We start from the raw sequence: 18656 nt of genomic DNA on the forward strand, positions 1-18656 counted from the left end.
AGCCACCCTGCAGCAACATCTGTTCACTCCCGTGTCCAGAATAACACGTAACGAGTCATTCTGGACACGGAAGTGCTGGAATACTTCTGCGGAGCTCTAGTGGCAGAAAAACATGAAGACAAGGTAAAGGCTGCCCATCTGCATCATTACTGACATTGTAATGTTACAAAGCGGGTTGAAAATCGGTAAATCCTCCCTTTAAGTCAACTCTCAATCACTCATACATTGTCATGGTTAAGTTGTCTCATTTGTGATTACTACTGGACAGCAGAAAACATGGCAAATAACTGTTCATTTTTCTGCCTCACGATATGTACCGTATTACATTTTTGTATTGTGATATATTCGATTATTATATTATATAGATGGACGATATACAACGCCAGTCACTCCTATAATGCAGTTTAATGGAGAATGTTATGGCTTTAAATATACTTTCATAAGACATCTTTCTGGCTCTTGGTTTCATTCATTTGGTTTATATAAGCTGTTTGAATCATTATAATGCGGATGAGGAATGGTGAAATTCCATTCTATAACAATATATATCGTCCCATATATAGAAACACAACCATACGTTTAAAATCCCACAAAGAAATTATAAAAAAATATATGGAATTTTGAAATGGTAAATATGCAGGAAGCCCCTCACGACCTGTGGATGTAGGCATTGTGTGTGAGAAACTGGCCCACAGTTGTAATGGCAGTATAGACCTGCATCTATAGAGAGAGAGAGGGATCCGAGGGGAGAGGTGCCTGTTGTAGTTTTCAGTCTACAACAGAGGATGGGGACAGTCATCTTAGCATATTATTTTCAGTCAATATTTGTCTGGAGTGTATAGCTTAGTTTGAATTATTTATTTTTCTTTCCAGGTGGCCTCTCTGTTTGCCTCGTACATCCTGGGCTACCTCGGCGGCACCAAGATGCAGTCCATCCTGGTCACTCACATGGTAGACAACCTTCCTTCCCTAAACCCTCTTTTTCCCAACTCGGTCTATTGATTTGCTTGTCAGCAGTGCGTCATGCAGCTGCTTTGGTTGCACGGTGACTAGAGATGCGCGGATGAGCTTTTATGCCATCCTAATCCGCGTGTATGCATGAACCAACCGCCTGCTATAAATCCGCGCAAATTATTTCAGACTATTTATAGATCCACGCCTGCCATGCACCGGACATTTCACAGCGCTATAAAAGGAGCGAACTTACGGTTTCTGCTGCCGTTGGTGCGATCGCTGCAGTCCAAGACTCCAAATAAACTTCCATGCTGTATTATGTCCGGTCCACCACTTGCCCTCATGTAGTTTACTCGGCTAACGCTATAGCTTTAAGTTTAGTTGACTTGATTGCCTCATTGTATGGGAAAATACGAACGCGTCTTCTCTTCAAACACGTCTTCAGCGGAGACTCCTCTTTGATGGTGACATCATTGACCATATGGACCAAAAGTGGAGCCTAGCGACCTAGCACATGGCTATCGTTTTGTTTAGCACTGCCGTGGGTCCTTTGCAGGATCCTACAATTAATAGGCGACTAAGAATGTGCCTGACGAAAAATGTAGCTTAAAATACGTTCATAGACTAGAGAACGTAATTAATATTATTTTTCCTCATTAATGATACATCGTTTCAACCGCCCGCAACCCATCCGCTATTAATCAGAATGTTTATTTTTATGATCCGGCCTGCCCGCGGGGTGGGATATCCGCGGTCAGCGCGGTTATAACTGCGGCCAAAACAGAAATAAAAGAGATTAAATGAAACTGTGATAAAGTGATTAAAAACACAGAAAGTGGAAACGCAAATTTGAAAGTTGTGCAGGTGAGTTAAGAAAAAAAGTCGACCGGCTTATAAAAACACCTCACCTAATAATAATAATAATAATAATAATAATAATAATAATAATAATAATAATAATCACACCCAGGTGTTGAAGAAAGCGGTGCAGGTTTAGGATCAGTCATTTGAGAAAATATAATAGAAGCTTTGTGAAAATCACATTATTTCTAACCTGATGTTATGTTAACCTATACAAAAACAAAAAAGTCCTTTACAGCTAATGTGACCTCACTTTGGTAATAACATAGACCTAGAGCCCCTATGTGGCGCAGGTCGGCCCCTTCTGCTCAGCCCCCTCTGCATATGCATAGGCTGCTCCTGATTGGTCTATCAGCCCCCTCTGCATATGCATAGGCTACTCCTGATTGGTCTATCAGCCCCCTCTGCATATGCATAGGCTGCTCCTGATTGGTCTATCATCTCATGCTACAAACAGACATCATGCTACAAAGGCACATGTATAGAAGCGGCTGCACCGCTTACAAATAGGATGAACAGATGGTGGAGCTTTGTGTGTGTGTGTGTGTGTGTGTGTGTGTGTGTGTGTGTGTGTGTGTGTGTGTGTGTGTGTGTGTGTGTGTGTGTCGCAAGCTTGGCCTTTGCCTTTGACAGACGTGATGGACAGTTCGCCTGTGATAGACCATCTAAAAAACATGGACAGAGTCACCGTGATGTCACCCGTTTGTTTTTAGACTGCCGTTTTGAAGCCTTGTGTGGCTGTCTGTCACCATCTTGGTCCGTGGTCGGCAAGCTCCGCGGTCACTGGACAGGCAACTGGACTGTCCCTCATGCCCAAAACATTAACACAAGTCTTAAGCCCAAAACGCACAGGGAGTGAAACTTGACACGCGTCATTTGATGCGCCTCAATTTCTGCCCCTATAGTGTACTGCAAGCATCAGTTGTGAAATGTATACACCACAGAATGACAGAACCATCACTATTTTGGGGAAAAGGCCACTAATTTATATGTAATCAGGCACAATTGACAGATTTAAAAAAAAAGTTGTTATACCGTAGTTTTGAGCCCCTGTCATAAGCCTCTTCTAAACATGAACTGCGGATTATAACCGTAGAATCAGGTCCGACTATCCGCCGCAGTTACCCTGCTAGACATGACTCAATAAAGCGCTTAATCACTTTCTAAACATGGGGAGAAGCTCCGGCGCGGTTTGGAGCACAGTGCTGCTGCCTACTGCAGAGGAAAGAATAAACTACAATTCTCTCCTCTGGATCAAATTATATGTTTTTATATGATTTATATGATTTCCCATTATATCCTTCATCAGGGATGCAAACTAGTCACTTTTAGGTGACAGTCACCTTTTTGATAGAAAAATAGTTAATGATTTCTGAGTGGTTTTGTGTATCTGTCACCTTTTTCACGCTGCATGAGTTTGCATCCCTGCTTCCCACTTTTGCCAGCGACAGCCCTCCGCTTTAACAATGTTGCTGCCTGCTACAACCAACAGGCTCCTCAACACTTTTCTGCGCTGACAATATGCTAGGTTTCGACCTAGCCTTGTTTGGCCAGCTAGCGACGCGAGTAGCGGGCCACTACAAACGGCCGTGTCCGCCAGCACTGTTGACGAGACTGTTGAAGAGAGTTCTTCTGTCCACACCAATCAGAGGAAGCCTTTGGGTGGGAGCTGCGGGACTCAGCCAGTCCACTCCTGTTGTAACCTCGCGTCACCAGGCTCTTCTCGGCGAGAAAGAGCCTGGCTCCCGCCCACAATTGATTTTGTCACCCTACTGGTTCCGGCCTAGAGCCCGCCCTAGACCGGATGGCAGCGTTTCTAGCTCGTCAACTTTCACGTTAACTTGACAATTTGACCCCAGTATCAGAACGGCAAACAACAAAACAAAAGATGGACGTACCGAAGTTATTTTAGAAACATTGCGGATTCACAATCTCACATCTTTTAAGCCAATACAGAAGCTTTGCATCAGACAATTAATCGAGGGAAGAGACATCAAGCTAACAGCAACACAGATGTTTTTTGGCGCACTGCCTTCCGGTGTTCATTCTGGTTCCGTGGTTTACGCCCCATGACAAAAAGCGGGGTGGAAGGTGCCCAGACTACTCCTGTTGAGTGATGTCTGTTGCACGCCAATCAGATGAAGCCTTTGGGTGGGAGCCGCGGTACTCAGTTAATCAGGTCCACTCCTGTTGGCGATATTTTTTTTCCCATGATGGCGAAGGCTAGACGAAGGCATGACCCGCCCCTCTCTGCCTCTGATTGGCCTAGCGTCAAATGTTCATCCAATCACATTCGCTTAGCTATCCTGCATCTCTTTCTACGGTCTGTGGTGAGACTCAGTGGATCAGACAGACAGCAGTTTTGCTTGCTAGCCTGAATGAAAGACGCCATGTGTGTTTATGTTTTTAATATAGTCTGGCCCTGTGGTTTATAACGCTGCTGCTACTCGTGGCAGTGCACGTATGTAGCCTATAGGGAAATCTAAAAAAAAGACATAAAAGACTCATGAGAAGGATCAAGGGTGCTAGAAAAACAGGGTCAATGCATTACATTGAACTTTAATTCAGTTTTAATTTAATTTAATTGTAACACTGTGACACGGGCTGGTTTTTTTCGTTTTTTCGATTAGTTCAAAGAAGAGGATGGACTATCCATTCCACATAAAATGGAGTCGTTTTAGAATCAGTAAATAGGTAAATTTTGTAAGATAAAAACTGACTCTGAGAGAGAAATTACTTCTCGCTGGACACGGCTGGTATTCATTTGCATGCGGCGTTTCACTGGCTAATGTCTGCTATTGTTTCGAGTTTCGGCCAATGAGCCACATCAATAGAATCCAGCGTGTTACATGGGGGCGGGGTGCAAAGCACCGTCTTGTTTCTGTTTTAGGGACTGTGCGACCATCTACCGTAAATTCCGGACTATAAGCCGCGGCTTTTTTCCCGTTTTTTGGCCCCTGCGGCTTATATAACGGTGCGTCTTATCTATGGATTTTTTCAGAAAAAAAAAAAAATACAAATAAAATCTCTCTTTTTTAGCACTCTTTCTAACTATAAATCCACTTCTGTTTTAATTTCCTCTCTTGCCCTCTTTTCACCACACCGCGGACACTGTGTGCACTGTAAAAATAAACAACGGTGGTGTTGTGTTATGTTGTTTTGTTGAAATGTTACGGTAATACGGTAAATGGGAGCTTCCTCAAACAGCCATCTCTTTCCCGACAATCCCCTCTGTGCGTGACCACTTACATATGGTAATTACGGTAAGCAAACGGCCACTCGGCCATCAACTCCCTCCCCCGACTACCAGGAGAAAATCACAAACTTCGGCGAATTCACACAAAGGAAGATCAAGGAATATTCCATCGAACCGGAGCAGATCATAAATATGGATGAAGTGCCTTTGACGTTCGACCTGCCACTCACTCGGACTGTTAACAAGAAGCGCCCTGGAGGATTCTTTCACCAAAAAAAAGCTTTGCTCGTTCTCGACAGCATGAGAACGAGCAGTAGAAGCAACACTCTCACTTACCATGGGGAAGGTACGCAGAAATTCACACGACGCAGCTTTCAAGTTGAAAGCAGTCAATCTCGCATTAAAAGAGGGAAACAGAGCAGCCGCGCGTAACCTGGGCATCGATGAGTCAATGGTGAGGCGTTGGACGGTGCAGCAGGAGGAACTGTCTCAGCACGGAATATTATAGGAGTGTGAAAACATCCACAATCACCAACGGGTTCCAAAACGCTGGACTGCTGCGGGATGAAGAGGATGACGCCGCCACAGCTGGCGCTGAGGGCCGTCAGAGGCTTCAGAGGCTGTTCGATGCCGACAGTGATGAAGAGGAGTTCGTTGGTTTTGAGTGACAATGAAGGAGAGAGGAGAGTGGTTGACGAAGCCACCCTGAACCTGTTCGTTTCCGACACTGAAGATGAGGACTTTGGTGGTTTCAGTACGCAGGAAGAAGAGGAAGACGAGGATTAGTGACTTGACTTCTCTGGTTACAGGTTTGCTGCACATATAGCCTATTGTTGTGTGATTTTGTCTGGGGATTAGTGACCTGACTTTTGTTTTGTTTTGTTGAAATGTTAATAAATGGGAGCTTCCCCAAACAGCCATCGCTTTCCCGACATTCCTCTCTGTGCACGAACCCTTTCATATGGTAATTAAACATCAAAACACCCGCGGCTTATAGACCGGTGCGGCTTATAGAAGAAAAAAATAGTCAATTTTGGTCCCGCGGCTTATAGACCGGTGCGTCTTATAGTCCGGAATTTACGGTAGTTATGGTTGGACGTGTGTTTAAGTTTTAGTATCGCGTTCTGATGTGTGTACCATCGAACAGTAACAAAGAGTATTGAAGGAAAGAAGTGACCATTTACAACAGCAGCGCGGCCATTGTGGTGCGGAAAACAACGGTTACGGGACAATAGAGGCTTGTTGTGCCCCAAAATGGCCGGTCTCTTGTGCGCTGTTGCAATGGAACAATGGACTAGTTGTCTCTTCTTATCAATGCTCACTCTACGCTACTAAAAGTAACATTAAAACGGTGTGTGTTGCTGCATGCAAGAGGGCTCGTGTTTACCATGAATATGACATAAATTCACTTGAACGGTTACACTTATGTAGCTAACATTGTTTGACTGCAGTAACAGATGAAGTCACAGCTAGCAGCTAACGCTAATGCTAAGTGCTGGTGGCTGTGTGACATTGCCCAAGAAGTGAATTCCTCTTTCATTTTCTCCATAGACATTTAGAAAAATCCTTATATAACGAGTTTTAAGGCTTGAACCAAGCCAACCAGTCTTCCAGAGAATCGTGACTGACCATAAAACATTTCGCCTTCAGCAAAAAAGCGAAAAAAATCTATCATTTTTTCTTCCATTTTTTTTTTATAGTAGTCTTATTAAATGGTAGACATGCAATGATAAAATAAATGACAGTTCTCCCCGGCCCGTAGCGTAACTCCCGCCCCCCGCAGCGCAAGCCGGGGTGGTTGCTTCCCCGCTGGCCATAGCTAGGTTTCGACCTAGCCTTGTTTTTTAATGACCACTGGGTCACTGAAACGCGTCCTTTGATGTACTGTCCCAGTGGTAATTACAAGAAAAAAGGGAGATTTTGAGTGCTAGAAACAAGCAAAGATTTGCCCTTGCACTAAGACTTGGGTGTAAGATATGGCCCATAGTCTTTTCTATAGTCTATGTTACTCTTAACGAGTTGTTATGAAAGGTGAAAGTAGCTATATAGATCAAAACTGTGTTTTGAACCAGGCTGTTAATATGCTTAATCCTGTTGCAAAGATGGGCATTTTAACACATTCACTGCCAACAGTTTTTTTTTACTGTAGGTAGCTTCTGCCAAGGTTTTTTTTTTAGGATTCTGGCTCATCTTTCAAGAGCCGAGGATTATTTTCTGCTAGGAATTTGTGAACACAAAATATCTCAAAAGAACTAATAGAATGTGTGCTTTCTCTGTCTAAAATAGTTAGTTTGTAGAGTTAGTAGTTATGTAGGCATTAGCAGTTGAATACAGCATGGTTTCAGCATCTGAGAAGAAAAGCTGAGAAAAATGCATTTTTGTGAAATTCGATAGAACAGTCACTTTAACTATTTATTTTTGGCATCAGTGAGACATCAGACATCTAAACAATAGTTCTTTGAACAGTAATTTCCTCCATAACAGCACCCTCACCCCCCTCTCCTCCAAACTCCTCCCTCCGTGGGTGTGTCTCTGGTGGCTTTGCAGCGTTTGTCACAAGCGAGTCTCTCCTGCCTGTCTGTGCTGCCTGGCTGCTGGCGGCTGCTCTTTGGGCGAGTGTGGATGGGGCTCGTTTTTCGGTTGTGAGCTCAGCTGGAATGAAGCTGCGTGCGATTCTGGGCTTTCTGCCGGTGTTTCAAAGTGTGTTTCACCCATAATCTATTATGCAAATTTGCAATCCCCCACCGCCAGCTCCCTGCGCGAAAGCGAAAGCGTTTTCGCCAATCCATTTTCATGAGAATGGCTTCCTCACGCTGCTGTTTTTGCTTGGCTTCGTCTAGTCTGGAGAGCACTGTCGCCACTTAGTGGGTCGGTAAAATAGATTATAACCATTCAATACCTCCCATATTTTTATAGGAGATGTAAAAGGGTTAGATCCACGTCCCACCGTCAAAAAAAAATATATATATTTTTGGACGAGATATCTCGTCCACGGCAGTCAACCGTTGGTTTCTGCTTGACGAGATATCTCGTCCACGGCAGTGAACGTGTTAACATGGGGGGTGAACATGGGCAATGACTCCCTTTTGGAGCCACCCTCAAGTGGACATTCGAGGAACTACAGCTTTCAGTATCACTTCTGCGGCTTCCTCTGCCCGTGCTTGTGCTTGCCGCCTGGTTTTAGCATGAAAGAGGAGAAGGAGATGTGGGCATGTGTAGGCACTGGTTTATTCTGCCAAGGACAAAATGTGTGTGTGTGTGTGTGTGTGTGTGTGTGTGTGTGCGCGCACGTACGTGTGTTATTCTGGCCGTTCCATCTCTCTAACTCCACATTCTTTCGCCCTAATCCCCTCAGCATGCCAGGCTGTTAGCCAAGGCCTGTGTGCTCCACAGATAAGGAGAAGGCCCTTTGTGGTGAGATGCTGGAGATTTCTGTCAGAGGAGGGCATATGCCTCTGTATAATTCAAACCACTTGGCAGAGATGGTTTTATGTGTGTGTGTGTGTGTGTGTGTGTGTGTGTGTGTGTGTGTGTGTGTGTGTGTGTGTGTGAAGAGAATACACACACACACACACACACACACACATCGTCCATGACCTACAGCATGGTTAATTGGCTTCACTCAGTGAGGTCCATTGCTTCTGAGCTGAGTAATGTGTGTTTTTCGGCTCACTGCGCTTTCTCCATACGCAGTGTGAAGCATTTTATACACACATTTTCTGGATGGGATTTAGCATCAAGAGTTCCACTGAATGAGGATTATGTTGGATAGCGGCAGTGTATTCAGAGATTATCACACCCCCATTTTAATCTCTTGCGTGTACTCGACAATACTGCCACTCAGAAGACGTATTATTGACGCTTAATACAATTTGTACTACTGACTGACTCACCAGGGAGATTTTGTATTTCTTCCCCATGCAACAGTGTTTTTATGTGACCACTGGAAACTTGTGTCAACTGGCTTTCTGAGCCCCAGTGCTGAGCCTGCATGCTAAACATAACTGTAATTACACAAAGAGGTCATGCACATCAAGTGCCTGGATTCAGTGCCTCTAAAAGGGTAACAGTCCACAGCCACAGTAGGAATGGTGGGGGGATCTCATCATCAAGTACTTATTTGATGTTGGGTCAGTTCCTTTGCTTATACCTTCATTCAAAATACTTTATGCAGGCTATATGCGGACAGACAGGCAAGACTAGGGCTGGGTATCGAACTTCAATACGTTTATGGTATTGACCGAATTACATCAATACCGAGTATCGACTCACGTGCTAAATTTCAATACCTACGAGCGCATCTTGTTTTTTTCCGAGTTGTCCTTGAATGCAGCATACGAGCGAGAGATTACGAAATAATGTTCTAAATAACTAGTTTGGACTAGGGATGTTTTTTTCCTCAATTCAACTTTCATTTTAACGTCACAGCAGCAGCAGCAGGTAACAGGGAAACATGTAAAATTGTGCACTTATTGACATTTGCAGGTAGCAGGCAAACTCTTCTTTTAAACAAAGCGCAAGTATGAGCCTCCCTGCATTCCACAAACTAACGTTGCATGTCCGCATTTGTAATAAGATCGATGTGCGACCATAGCCGTGGCAAGTACTTTTAATTGGTGGGTGCTGAGGAAATGGCGTTCCAAACGCCATCTCGGAGGGGGGGGGGGGGTGTTGGTACTGGCTTGGATTTACGATGGATTTACGATTACATAAGGACAGATGCTGTCGTTTACTCTCGAATAAAAAATAGGCTCCACACCATCGACATGCTCGCTCCACACACACGAGTAGCGAGGCTAAGCTTTTCAGAGGAAAAAGCAGCACGGAGATTCTGGAATAAAACAGGAGGAGACAGTTGTCAAGTGCGATAGCGATATACTGTAAGCAAGCACTTCCATATGACAGACACGTCTTATCCTTCTTTGTTGGTTTCTTGCACTGCTAGAACCGCCCAACTCTTCCTTTGATTGGGTTAGGTTTAGGCATGAGGAGTGACGATTGGTTAGTTTAGGTTAGTAAGCCAATCAAAGGCAGAATAGGGCGGGTCATGCTGTCTGGAGTTTTCTGAAACGGGAGGGGATGGGATTGACTGGATGGACTGGAGGTATAATGCAGTGAAAGCTCTGGAGAGATTGAAGTCGGCAAAACCGTTAATTGCAGTTAATTAATTTTAACCGGTTACGTTCTTAATGGCACTTAACCGACTTTCGGTTAACTGTTAACATCCCTAGTTTGGACGTATTTTTTTACAACGGAAATAAATAAAAAATTACAGAGAGTGAAGTATCAAAAAAAGTATTGTTCAAATCAGGAACCGTTATCGAAGTCAAGGTACCGGTATCGATATCGAAGATTTTTGAACGATACCCAGCCCTAGTTAAGACACACATTTAGAAAACTAGAGCGACCGCACTGTGGATTTATGCCTCCGCCATTAGTTCATTCTTGAGTCCAAATCGCCATTTGAGGCAAATTTGAAGAAGTTCCGTCAAGGCGCTCCTGAGATGTTGTGTTACAGAGCTTGGAAATTGGGTGTGTGAGGTCACAGTGACCTTGAACTTTGACCTTTAACCATCAAAATCTAATCAGTTCATCCTTGAGTCCAAGTCGATGTTTGAGGCAAATTTTATGAAACTCCGTCAAGGCATTCCTGAGATATCGCGTTAACAAGCTTGAAAATGGCAGTCGAGAGGTCACAGTGGCCTTGACCTTTGACTACCAAAATCGAATCAGTTTATGCTTGAGTCCAAGTCGATGTTTGAGGCAAATTTGATGAAATTCCGTCAAGGCATTCCTGAGATATTGCGTTAACAAGCTTGAAAATGGCGTTCAAGAGGTCACAGTGACCTTGACCTTTGACCACCAAAATCTAATCATATCATCCTTGAGTCTAAGTCGATGTTTGAGGCAAATTTGATGAAATTCCGTCAAGCATTCCTGAGATATTGCGTTAACAAGCTTGAAAATGGCGTTCAAGAGGTCACAGTGACCTTGACCTTTGACCACCAAAATCTAATCATATCATCCTTGAGTCTAAGTCGATGTTTGAGGCAAATTTGATGAAATTCCGTCAAGGCGTTCCTCAGATATCACGTTAACGGACATCAGACGGACATACGTATGGACGGACGGACAACCCTGATCCATAATGCCTCCGGCCTGGCTATCGCCGGCGGAGGCATAATAAGATTTTCATACAAATCTCACACCCAAAGTGAACACAATTGAAACCTTTTCAAACCCCTTTGAAAATGTAAGAATATATACACCCACTAATGATAAATTCTGCATCTGGACTTGGATTGTTTGAGTGTTCCTTGATTTGTATGTGCTCCACTCCACATGAATTCCATTGAAAGTATGCCAGATTTCATGAGAGAAATGTTTTATTTCACAGTTTTAGATGACAACAGTGTCAGTGTTATATCCATGAAATCAAAGCCCGTTTAGATATATTGCAGGTTTTTCCATCAATCTTCACAGAGGGAAGAGGAGGAAACCACTGAACATGATTGGTCTATAGCAGAGCATGTGAGCGGAGTGGAGCGGTGATAATTACCGCTCCTCGCTCATGGAGCGCAGAGCGGCCCTTTCCACCCACTCCATTGCTCCAGACCGCGCCGCTCCATACAGATTTCACCCGCTCCGACTCACCGCTCCGCTCAAAAGAATAAAAAAGATAAAACGCCTGGGCAATGGGCATTGCTCACTACAAATAACATGAGCTCAGCAGAGTCGGCTGCATGTTCGTCGTCGCTCCCGGCCGCAGCCCTTAAAGCAATATCCTAATAGCGTATTATGTGTGTTTGTGTGTGGCTTGTGCGCCAAGGGGAGAATGACGAATGCTGGCAGAAAAATATATATACTCACAATTCTCTCATGAAGTATCAGACTAAATTGGTTGGATTCAATGTATATACCGTAAATTCCGGACTATAAGCCGCGGCTTTTTTCCCGTTTTTTGGCCTTTTTTGGCCCCTGCGGCTTATATAACGGTGCGGCTTATCTATGGATTTTTTCCAAAAAAAAAAAAAACATCTCTCTTTTTTAGCACTCTTTCTAACTATAAATCCACTTCTGTTTTAATTTCCTCTCTTGCCCTCTTTTAACAACATAACATAACATAACACAACACAGGTAAGCAGAAAGAAAAAGACGAAGCAATCATCGCCATGAATGAGGAAATGACTCACCTGCTGGAGGCTGGAGATACACGGCTTGGGCTAAACTTTTACTCTGTGAAACACTATCGATTAAGTCCGACATCGCTCAGAGGTTTGAGCAGCTTGAAAACAAGTTTGAAAACGTGCAGAAGTCCATCCACTCACTCACTAAAGAAAATAATGCAACCGTGAAGAGTTTCTAATGCGGAAAAGCGCATCAGCGCACTGGAGGACAAAAACAACACAGTGAGTCCGAAAGTGGATAAAATGCAAAAACATCGAAACGCTGCACACGCAGGTTGATGACTTAATCAGCAGGAGTAAAAGAAATAACATTCGCCTGATCAATGTAAAAGAGGGAGCTGAGATTGGTGACATGGACGCTTTCGTGGCAAAATCCTGTGTTACATCCTGGACCTGAAGGAAGGCGAGAAACCACCAGAGGTGGACAGGGCACACCGGGCGCCTCGGCCACGTCCAGACCCCGGCCTGCCACCGAGGGCCATCTTCATCTGCCTACTCCGCTGGCCCGACCGTCAACTCATCCTCCAGGCTGCGGGGAAGAAGCCCCTCACCTGGGAGGGTACGCGCTTTTTCGTCCGGCAGGACCTCTCCGCGTTGGTGCAACAGAAACGCGCAACATACAACAGCATCATCGAAAAGGTTAAAGTCAATGGATATCGCTTTGGCGTACTGTACCCAGCGAGACTCGTCATAACCATTGATGGACAGCGGCGGAACAAGAGCTCAAAGTGAAACTGCCGAATATCTTTTGAGTTGGACTGGTCAATAGTACTGTGAGTAACTAAAATAAAAAAATAAAAAACGGAATTCTCTCTTCTTTAGCACTTTTTCTAACTATAAATCCACTTCTGTTTTAATTTCCTCTCTTGCCCTCTTTTCACCACACCGCGGACACTGTGTGCACTGTAAAAAAAACAAAAAATACCATTAAAACACCCGCGGCTTATAGTCCGGTGCGGCTTATATAAGAAAAAAATAGTCACCTTTGAAGGTGCGGCTTATAGACCGGTGCGCCTTATAGTCCGGAATTTACGGTACTGTAGATGAATAGAAACGAATGGAAAAAAGCTGATAAAGAAAATGTATGCTGGTGCAACGAAATTCAACTTCAAACAGAGCGGCATCACTCAGCGCGGATCTCAGTATGCTGCGTAATTACGCACGCAGCAGCCCCGCTGCAGAGATGCAGGAGGGCGAGGCAGAAAAGGAATAAGACTCCTCAGGCTAATATTGAACATGTTTTTATTACATGAATAAACAAACGTTCTCTCTGTCTTCAGTCAGGGTCCATGAGTCTCTTCCTTCTCGTCTCGCAGCAGCTGGCAAGAAAATAGTGGGCGTGCACATGGCCACGCACCGATGCGTTCGGGTGCTCCAACTTTTTCTCCGGTACCGCTCTGGTCCCCGCTCACCGCTCAAGCCAAAATCACCCCGCTCGCCCCACGCTCCGCTCACATGCTCTGGTCTATAGCAGGGGTGGGCAACTGGGATCCCCTGACCTCACTCAGTGTGGCCCCTGGGTAAATTTGTCTTCTCTTTTCTTTTCTTTATTTTTTTTTACAAGGCAGACATTTTTTGTTAGGTTAGACCACCCAAATCAAATACAATATATATATGTATATATATATATTAGGGATGCACACAATTAATTCAAATCATTTTTCAATGATCCTCCAGAGGGCTCAATGATATCACTGTAACAGACTGTGTTCAGCGTGTATGCGAGGCTCTGTGTTTGTCCCCTCGAGAGTTGCCATAGTGAGTAAGTGAGGGACTTTGTTGTTGACCAGAGCTGGTGTGTGCTAACGCTAGGAGCTAACTGAGAATGAATGTGGAAACGTGTTATAACGTTACAGCCTGACTCTCGTTTATTGTTTTAACAAAGTGTAAGTAATAGGCGGACCCGGACACTCGGCTACATCACTATAGCCCTTTTCAGACAAGTCATAAGATGCTGTTAAAGTAGAACAGTGTTAATTTGGATAAATTGGCTCGCCTGGAGTAACCTCGTGTCACAATCTGCGTGGGTAAGTGAGCCCCTGCGGGCGTGACGGGGATTCTGGGCAAATGTTGACATGTTTAAAAAGTTATGCCTCCACGTTTTTATGTGTTTCATAGCGTAGGCTATGCTATGCAATGCTGTGAGAAATATACAATACGTTGCTGCTGCATAAATAAACGTTTTATTGAGGAAAAAACGCATTTGGTATGGTTTGGAATATTTTGTATTTTTAATTACAATTAATCAATAACGTTAGCAATGATCAATTTTGGAATTTGCGGAAAATGTGCATCCCTAATATATATATATATATATATACAGTGTATATATATATATATATATATATATATATATACAGTGTGTATATATATATATATATATATATATATATATATATCAGTGGCGGCTGGTGAGCTTGGAAACAGGAGGTTTTCTTTTTCTCTTTTGCAGTTTGAAGACAGATTTAGAGGAATATCTCATTTTAAATTAGTATTAGGATTAGACTGTTGTGATGTCATTATTCAGTTTTAACCATCAATAATTGTTCCTTTTCTCATTATTTCATTTCAATCATGAGAGACCAGAGGGTAAGGTTAATCAGCAAGCTTTATTAAAGTATGGCATGGCGATAGGATTCATGGCCTGAAGCGGTATGGCATTAATTCTGATGGCGTGGCAGCATGGCAACTGATTCTTTGGCGTAGTGACTCCGTGGCAGGATGCCTCTCTTCTTGAGGCGGGAGGGCATCTGCTCGGAGAACCCCCCCCCGTAGGGGATTCTTCGGGAGTCAATACATTGGTGGTGGACTGGGGAGGTGGGTGGGGTGAAACGCGGCTTCCAGAGAAGGAATTGGATCAGCTTAGTGCAGCGGCTAGAGGGCAGGGAACAAGGGCTGTGGTGCGCTCGGCGTGGCTATAAATACTGTCACGTCATAGCTTCGGTACTGACGACATTAACGCCGTCACCTAGGCAAGTGCGTCACTACTGCACTGACGGCATTAGCGCGTCACTCTGGTATTACTGCACTTGTTGTCACGCTAGCATTACATGTGATGCTGAGGTCGCTATGTTTCTAGATTACATGTGGCGTGAGGCAGCGTGTCTGGTCTTCATCTTGAAACTAGGTCGAGACCATCATTTCAATCATGAGAGACCAGAGGGTAAGGTTAATCAGCAAGCTTTATTAAAGTATGGCATGGCGATAGGATTCATGGCCTGAAGCGGTATGGCATTAATTCTGATGGCGTGGCAGCATGGCAACTGATTCTTTGGCGTAGTGACTCCGTGGCAGGATGCCTCTCTTCTTGAGGCGGGAGGGCATCTGCTCGGAGAACCCCCCAAAAGAGAGAAACGTCGCCGGCCGGTTGGCTCGGCAGCACGGCGACTTACGGCATAATTCGGCGTTGGCATAGTTTGGCATAATTCGGCGTTGGCATAGTTCGGCGTTGAACTCCCCCCCAAACTGACTGACTACAGGCTGCTCGGCACCTGGAACACTTGCGGGCTGCTCGGCACCCAGAACACTTCGAGTCGTCTGCTGAGGTCTTGCCGGATTAGTTATGTGACTGCAGGCTGCTCGGCACCTGGAACACTTGCAGGCTGCTCGGCACCTAGAACACTTCGAGTCGTCTATTGAGGTCTGAATTAGTGAAGCTGCCTCGGTGTTGAGATTTGGGTTGAGCCCCCTCGGTTTTGAGATTTGGACTGAGCCCCCCCCCTGACTACAGGCTGCTCGGCACCTGGAACACTTGCAGGCTGCTCGGCACCCTAGAACACTTTGAGTAGTCCAGGGGTCTGGATTAGTGGGGAGACTACGGGCTGCTCGGCACCCGGAACACTTGCAGGCTGCTCGGCACCTAGAACACTTTTGGCCCAATTCCACAGCAGCTAGTAGCGCGGTCCCGCTCCGCTCGACTCGACTTTTGGTCTCATCCCACCGTCAAAAACCGGCCCAGCTCGGTTTGATTTAAGGCCGAGTCGTGCTACTTTTGGTCCCTGCCTCGTCGGGGTACTTCGGGCTGGCGAGTAGGTCCCAAATGGTGACGTAAAACTCTGATGGCTACTGATTGGTCAGAGAGAATCGTGTTTACTCTGTCTACTGACTGTCAATGCAATGCTGGCGGCTGCATACCAGTTTAGTGGTCTTACCTTATCTTCTGTTATGTATATTTCCATCAGTATTTTGTGTCGCTGCCTTCACCTCCGGTGAAATAAAATCGTGGCGGGTGTTCAATTGTCTGAGAAAAAAGTCCGCTGCTCGCTCAGGGAGCTCTGTAGTTGAGTGCAGGCTGCAGCGCTCCGCTAGGCCGCAGCGGGTGTTTGGAAGCCCCGGTCTTGCCTGGTGAGAGGCTGCGGGGTAGAGGCTTCACTCTGTTGCGCCTCTCCCGTCCCCACACAGCGCAGCGCATGCCTGTGATATCATTCTCTTGGCCGATTGTCACATTTGCCCATGTACACTGTAGGTCATTTAGAGGCACCAGTATTTCATAAACAGTTTAAAAGTTCTGTGGATGGATTTAATTGTAACGTTATGTTATAGCCGAAGGACAGATATGCGGTCGCTATTTTTAGACGACCAGCTGCGGGGGGGGGGGGGGGGGCAGATGATCCGCGGTGGAAGCAAAACGTCCATAGGGCTGATACGATTAGAGCCGAGTGGTGACGAGCTGTACAGGGCAGTAAAATGTGGTGGAAATGAGCCAATAGAGTAGTCTGCTGGGGTCTGAATTAGTGGTGTGACTACAGGCTGCTCGGCACCTAGAACACTTGCAGGCTGCTCGGCACCTAGAACACTTCGAGTAGTCTACCGTGGTCGGAATTAGTGATTTGTTGCGGGCTGTTCAACGCCGAGCACTTGCAGGCTGCTCGACACCTGGAACGCTTAATCAATTAGATCGACGAATTAGTGACGCTGCCTCAGTGTTGAGATTTGGATTGAGCCCCCTCGGTTTTGATATTTGGATTGAGCCCCCCCCCCCCTGACTACAGGCTGCTCGGCACCTGGAACACTTGCAGGCTGCTCAGCACCTAGAACACTTCGAGTAGTCCACTGGGGTCTGAATTAGTGGGGAGACTACGGGCTGCTCGACATTGACTACAGGCTGCTCGGCACCTGGAACACTTGCAGGCTGCTCAGCACCTAGAACACTTCGAGTAGTCCACTGGGGTCTGAATTAGTGGGGAGACTACGGGCTGCTCGACACCCGGAACACTTGCGGGCTGCTCGGCACCCAGAACGCTTAATCAATTCGATCGACCCGATTCGGGGAGTCCACCACCAATGAAATGCGAAGTAACGGCTATTGCGAGGAATGCGGGAATGGATGCCATGTGCTTACCGTGTGACGCCTGGGGGAGGAGAGATCTTTGGGCAGACGATATGGCGGCCTGCTCTGGTCGGACGTAGGCCGCGTGGGCTGACGAGGACCAGCGGCGCCGCCTACAGCAGGCGCTGGGTGATCGACCAATCCGGCGCGCTTCGGCGCGGTGACTTAGCAAAACCCCCCGAGATGGACAGGTGCTAGCCATGTGTTTGTGAGCGGTAATGTGCTCGCTTTCCGTGCTGTTCTGGGACGGTTTGTTTACAGTTTTATGCGTCGACTAGCCAGTCGGAGAATGGAGTTATTATGGCACTAGCGGGTGCCTGCACGAAGTGAGCAAAATTTATGATGCACTTCTGGAAGCACTGCAATAGCTGCTTGTATGTGTTTTAGATCTATTAGTTGTGTGGTTTTATTTTATTTTAATTATTTCTTATTGTGCTGTCTGTGTTTGTGTACGTATTTTATATGGACCCGAGTCTGGAATGAAGTTTATGTATATGACTTTAGCGCCCCCCTTGCGCTATAACTTCGGGGAGGCGCTGGAAGGGAACACTTGTTCCGCGCTCCGCCGACTTACTCCGGGGCATTGCTACTGCTTGAACTCTGGAAATCTTGGCCAGCAGGATAGCACGTTCAAATATCAGCAATTATAGGCATGCATGAACTAACGCCCCCTCCGCAAGCGGCATGATACCAGGAAGCATTATTATTGTGAGTGATGCAAGGATGCGGTGACGCACGGTGATGACGGCCCGGCAATGCCTGGAGAGGCCTGGACACCAATAGTCGCTGAATGGGTATTTTTAACTTGCAGCATTGTTACCGTGGAATGAGAGTAGGCCTATATGTGGAGCCGTATACCGATGATGGGCATCGCCCGCCGCACGGTTAAATGTCCGAATCATATATATATGTATGTTATATGTATATATACTGTATGTATATTCAGTGAGCAGCACGGCTTCTGTTAATTTGACTGGGTGGCTGGAGCATCGACTCGGAGAAGGGATTTTTTTTTTTTTTTTTTTTTTTTTTTTTTTTGGTTAAAACGGAATCTGACTGTCATTAGACATTGATTAACTGAACGCTATTGCTAACTGATGCTTTGAACGTCCGTTTGCAATGATTCTGG

General features: G+C 45.5%; 1 protein-coding gene across 1 annotated transcript in view; it reads left to right on the forward strand.

The window, feature by feature from the left end:
• dpy19l1l (dpy-19-like 1, like (H. sapiens)) overlaps positions 1–18656 on the forward strand; it is a gene marked incomplete at both ends in the record, with an annotated part of 93504 nt that overhangs the window by 22737 nt on the left and 52111 nt on the right. The window contains one exon of the mRNA XM_083649427.1: positions 874–951. Coding sequence (XP_083505553.1) covers positions 874–951 — 78 coding nt within the window. The remainder of the gene's footprint in view (positions 1–873; positions 952–18656) is intronic.

Source organism: Poromitra crassiceps, assembly GCF_964638095.1.
Source record: "Poromitra crassiceps genome assembly, chromosome: 1".
NCBI classification, from domain to species: domain Eukaryota; kingdom Metazoa; phylum Chordata; class Actinopteri; order Beryciformes; family Melamphaidae; genus Poromitra; species Poromitra crassiceps.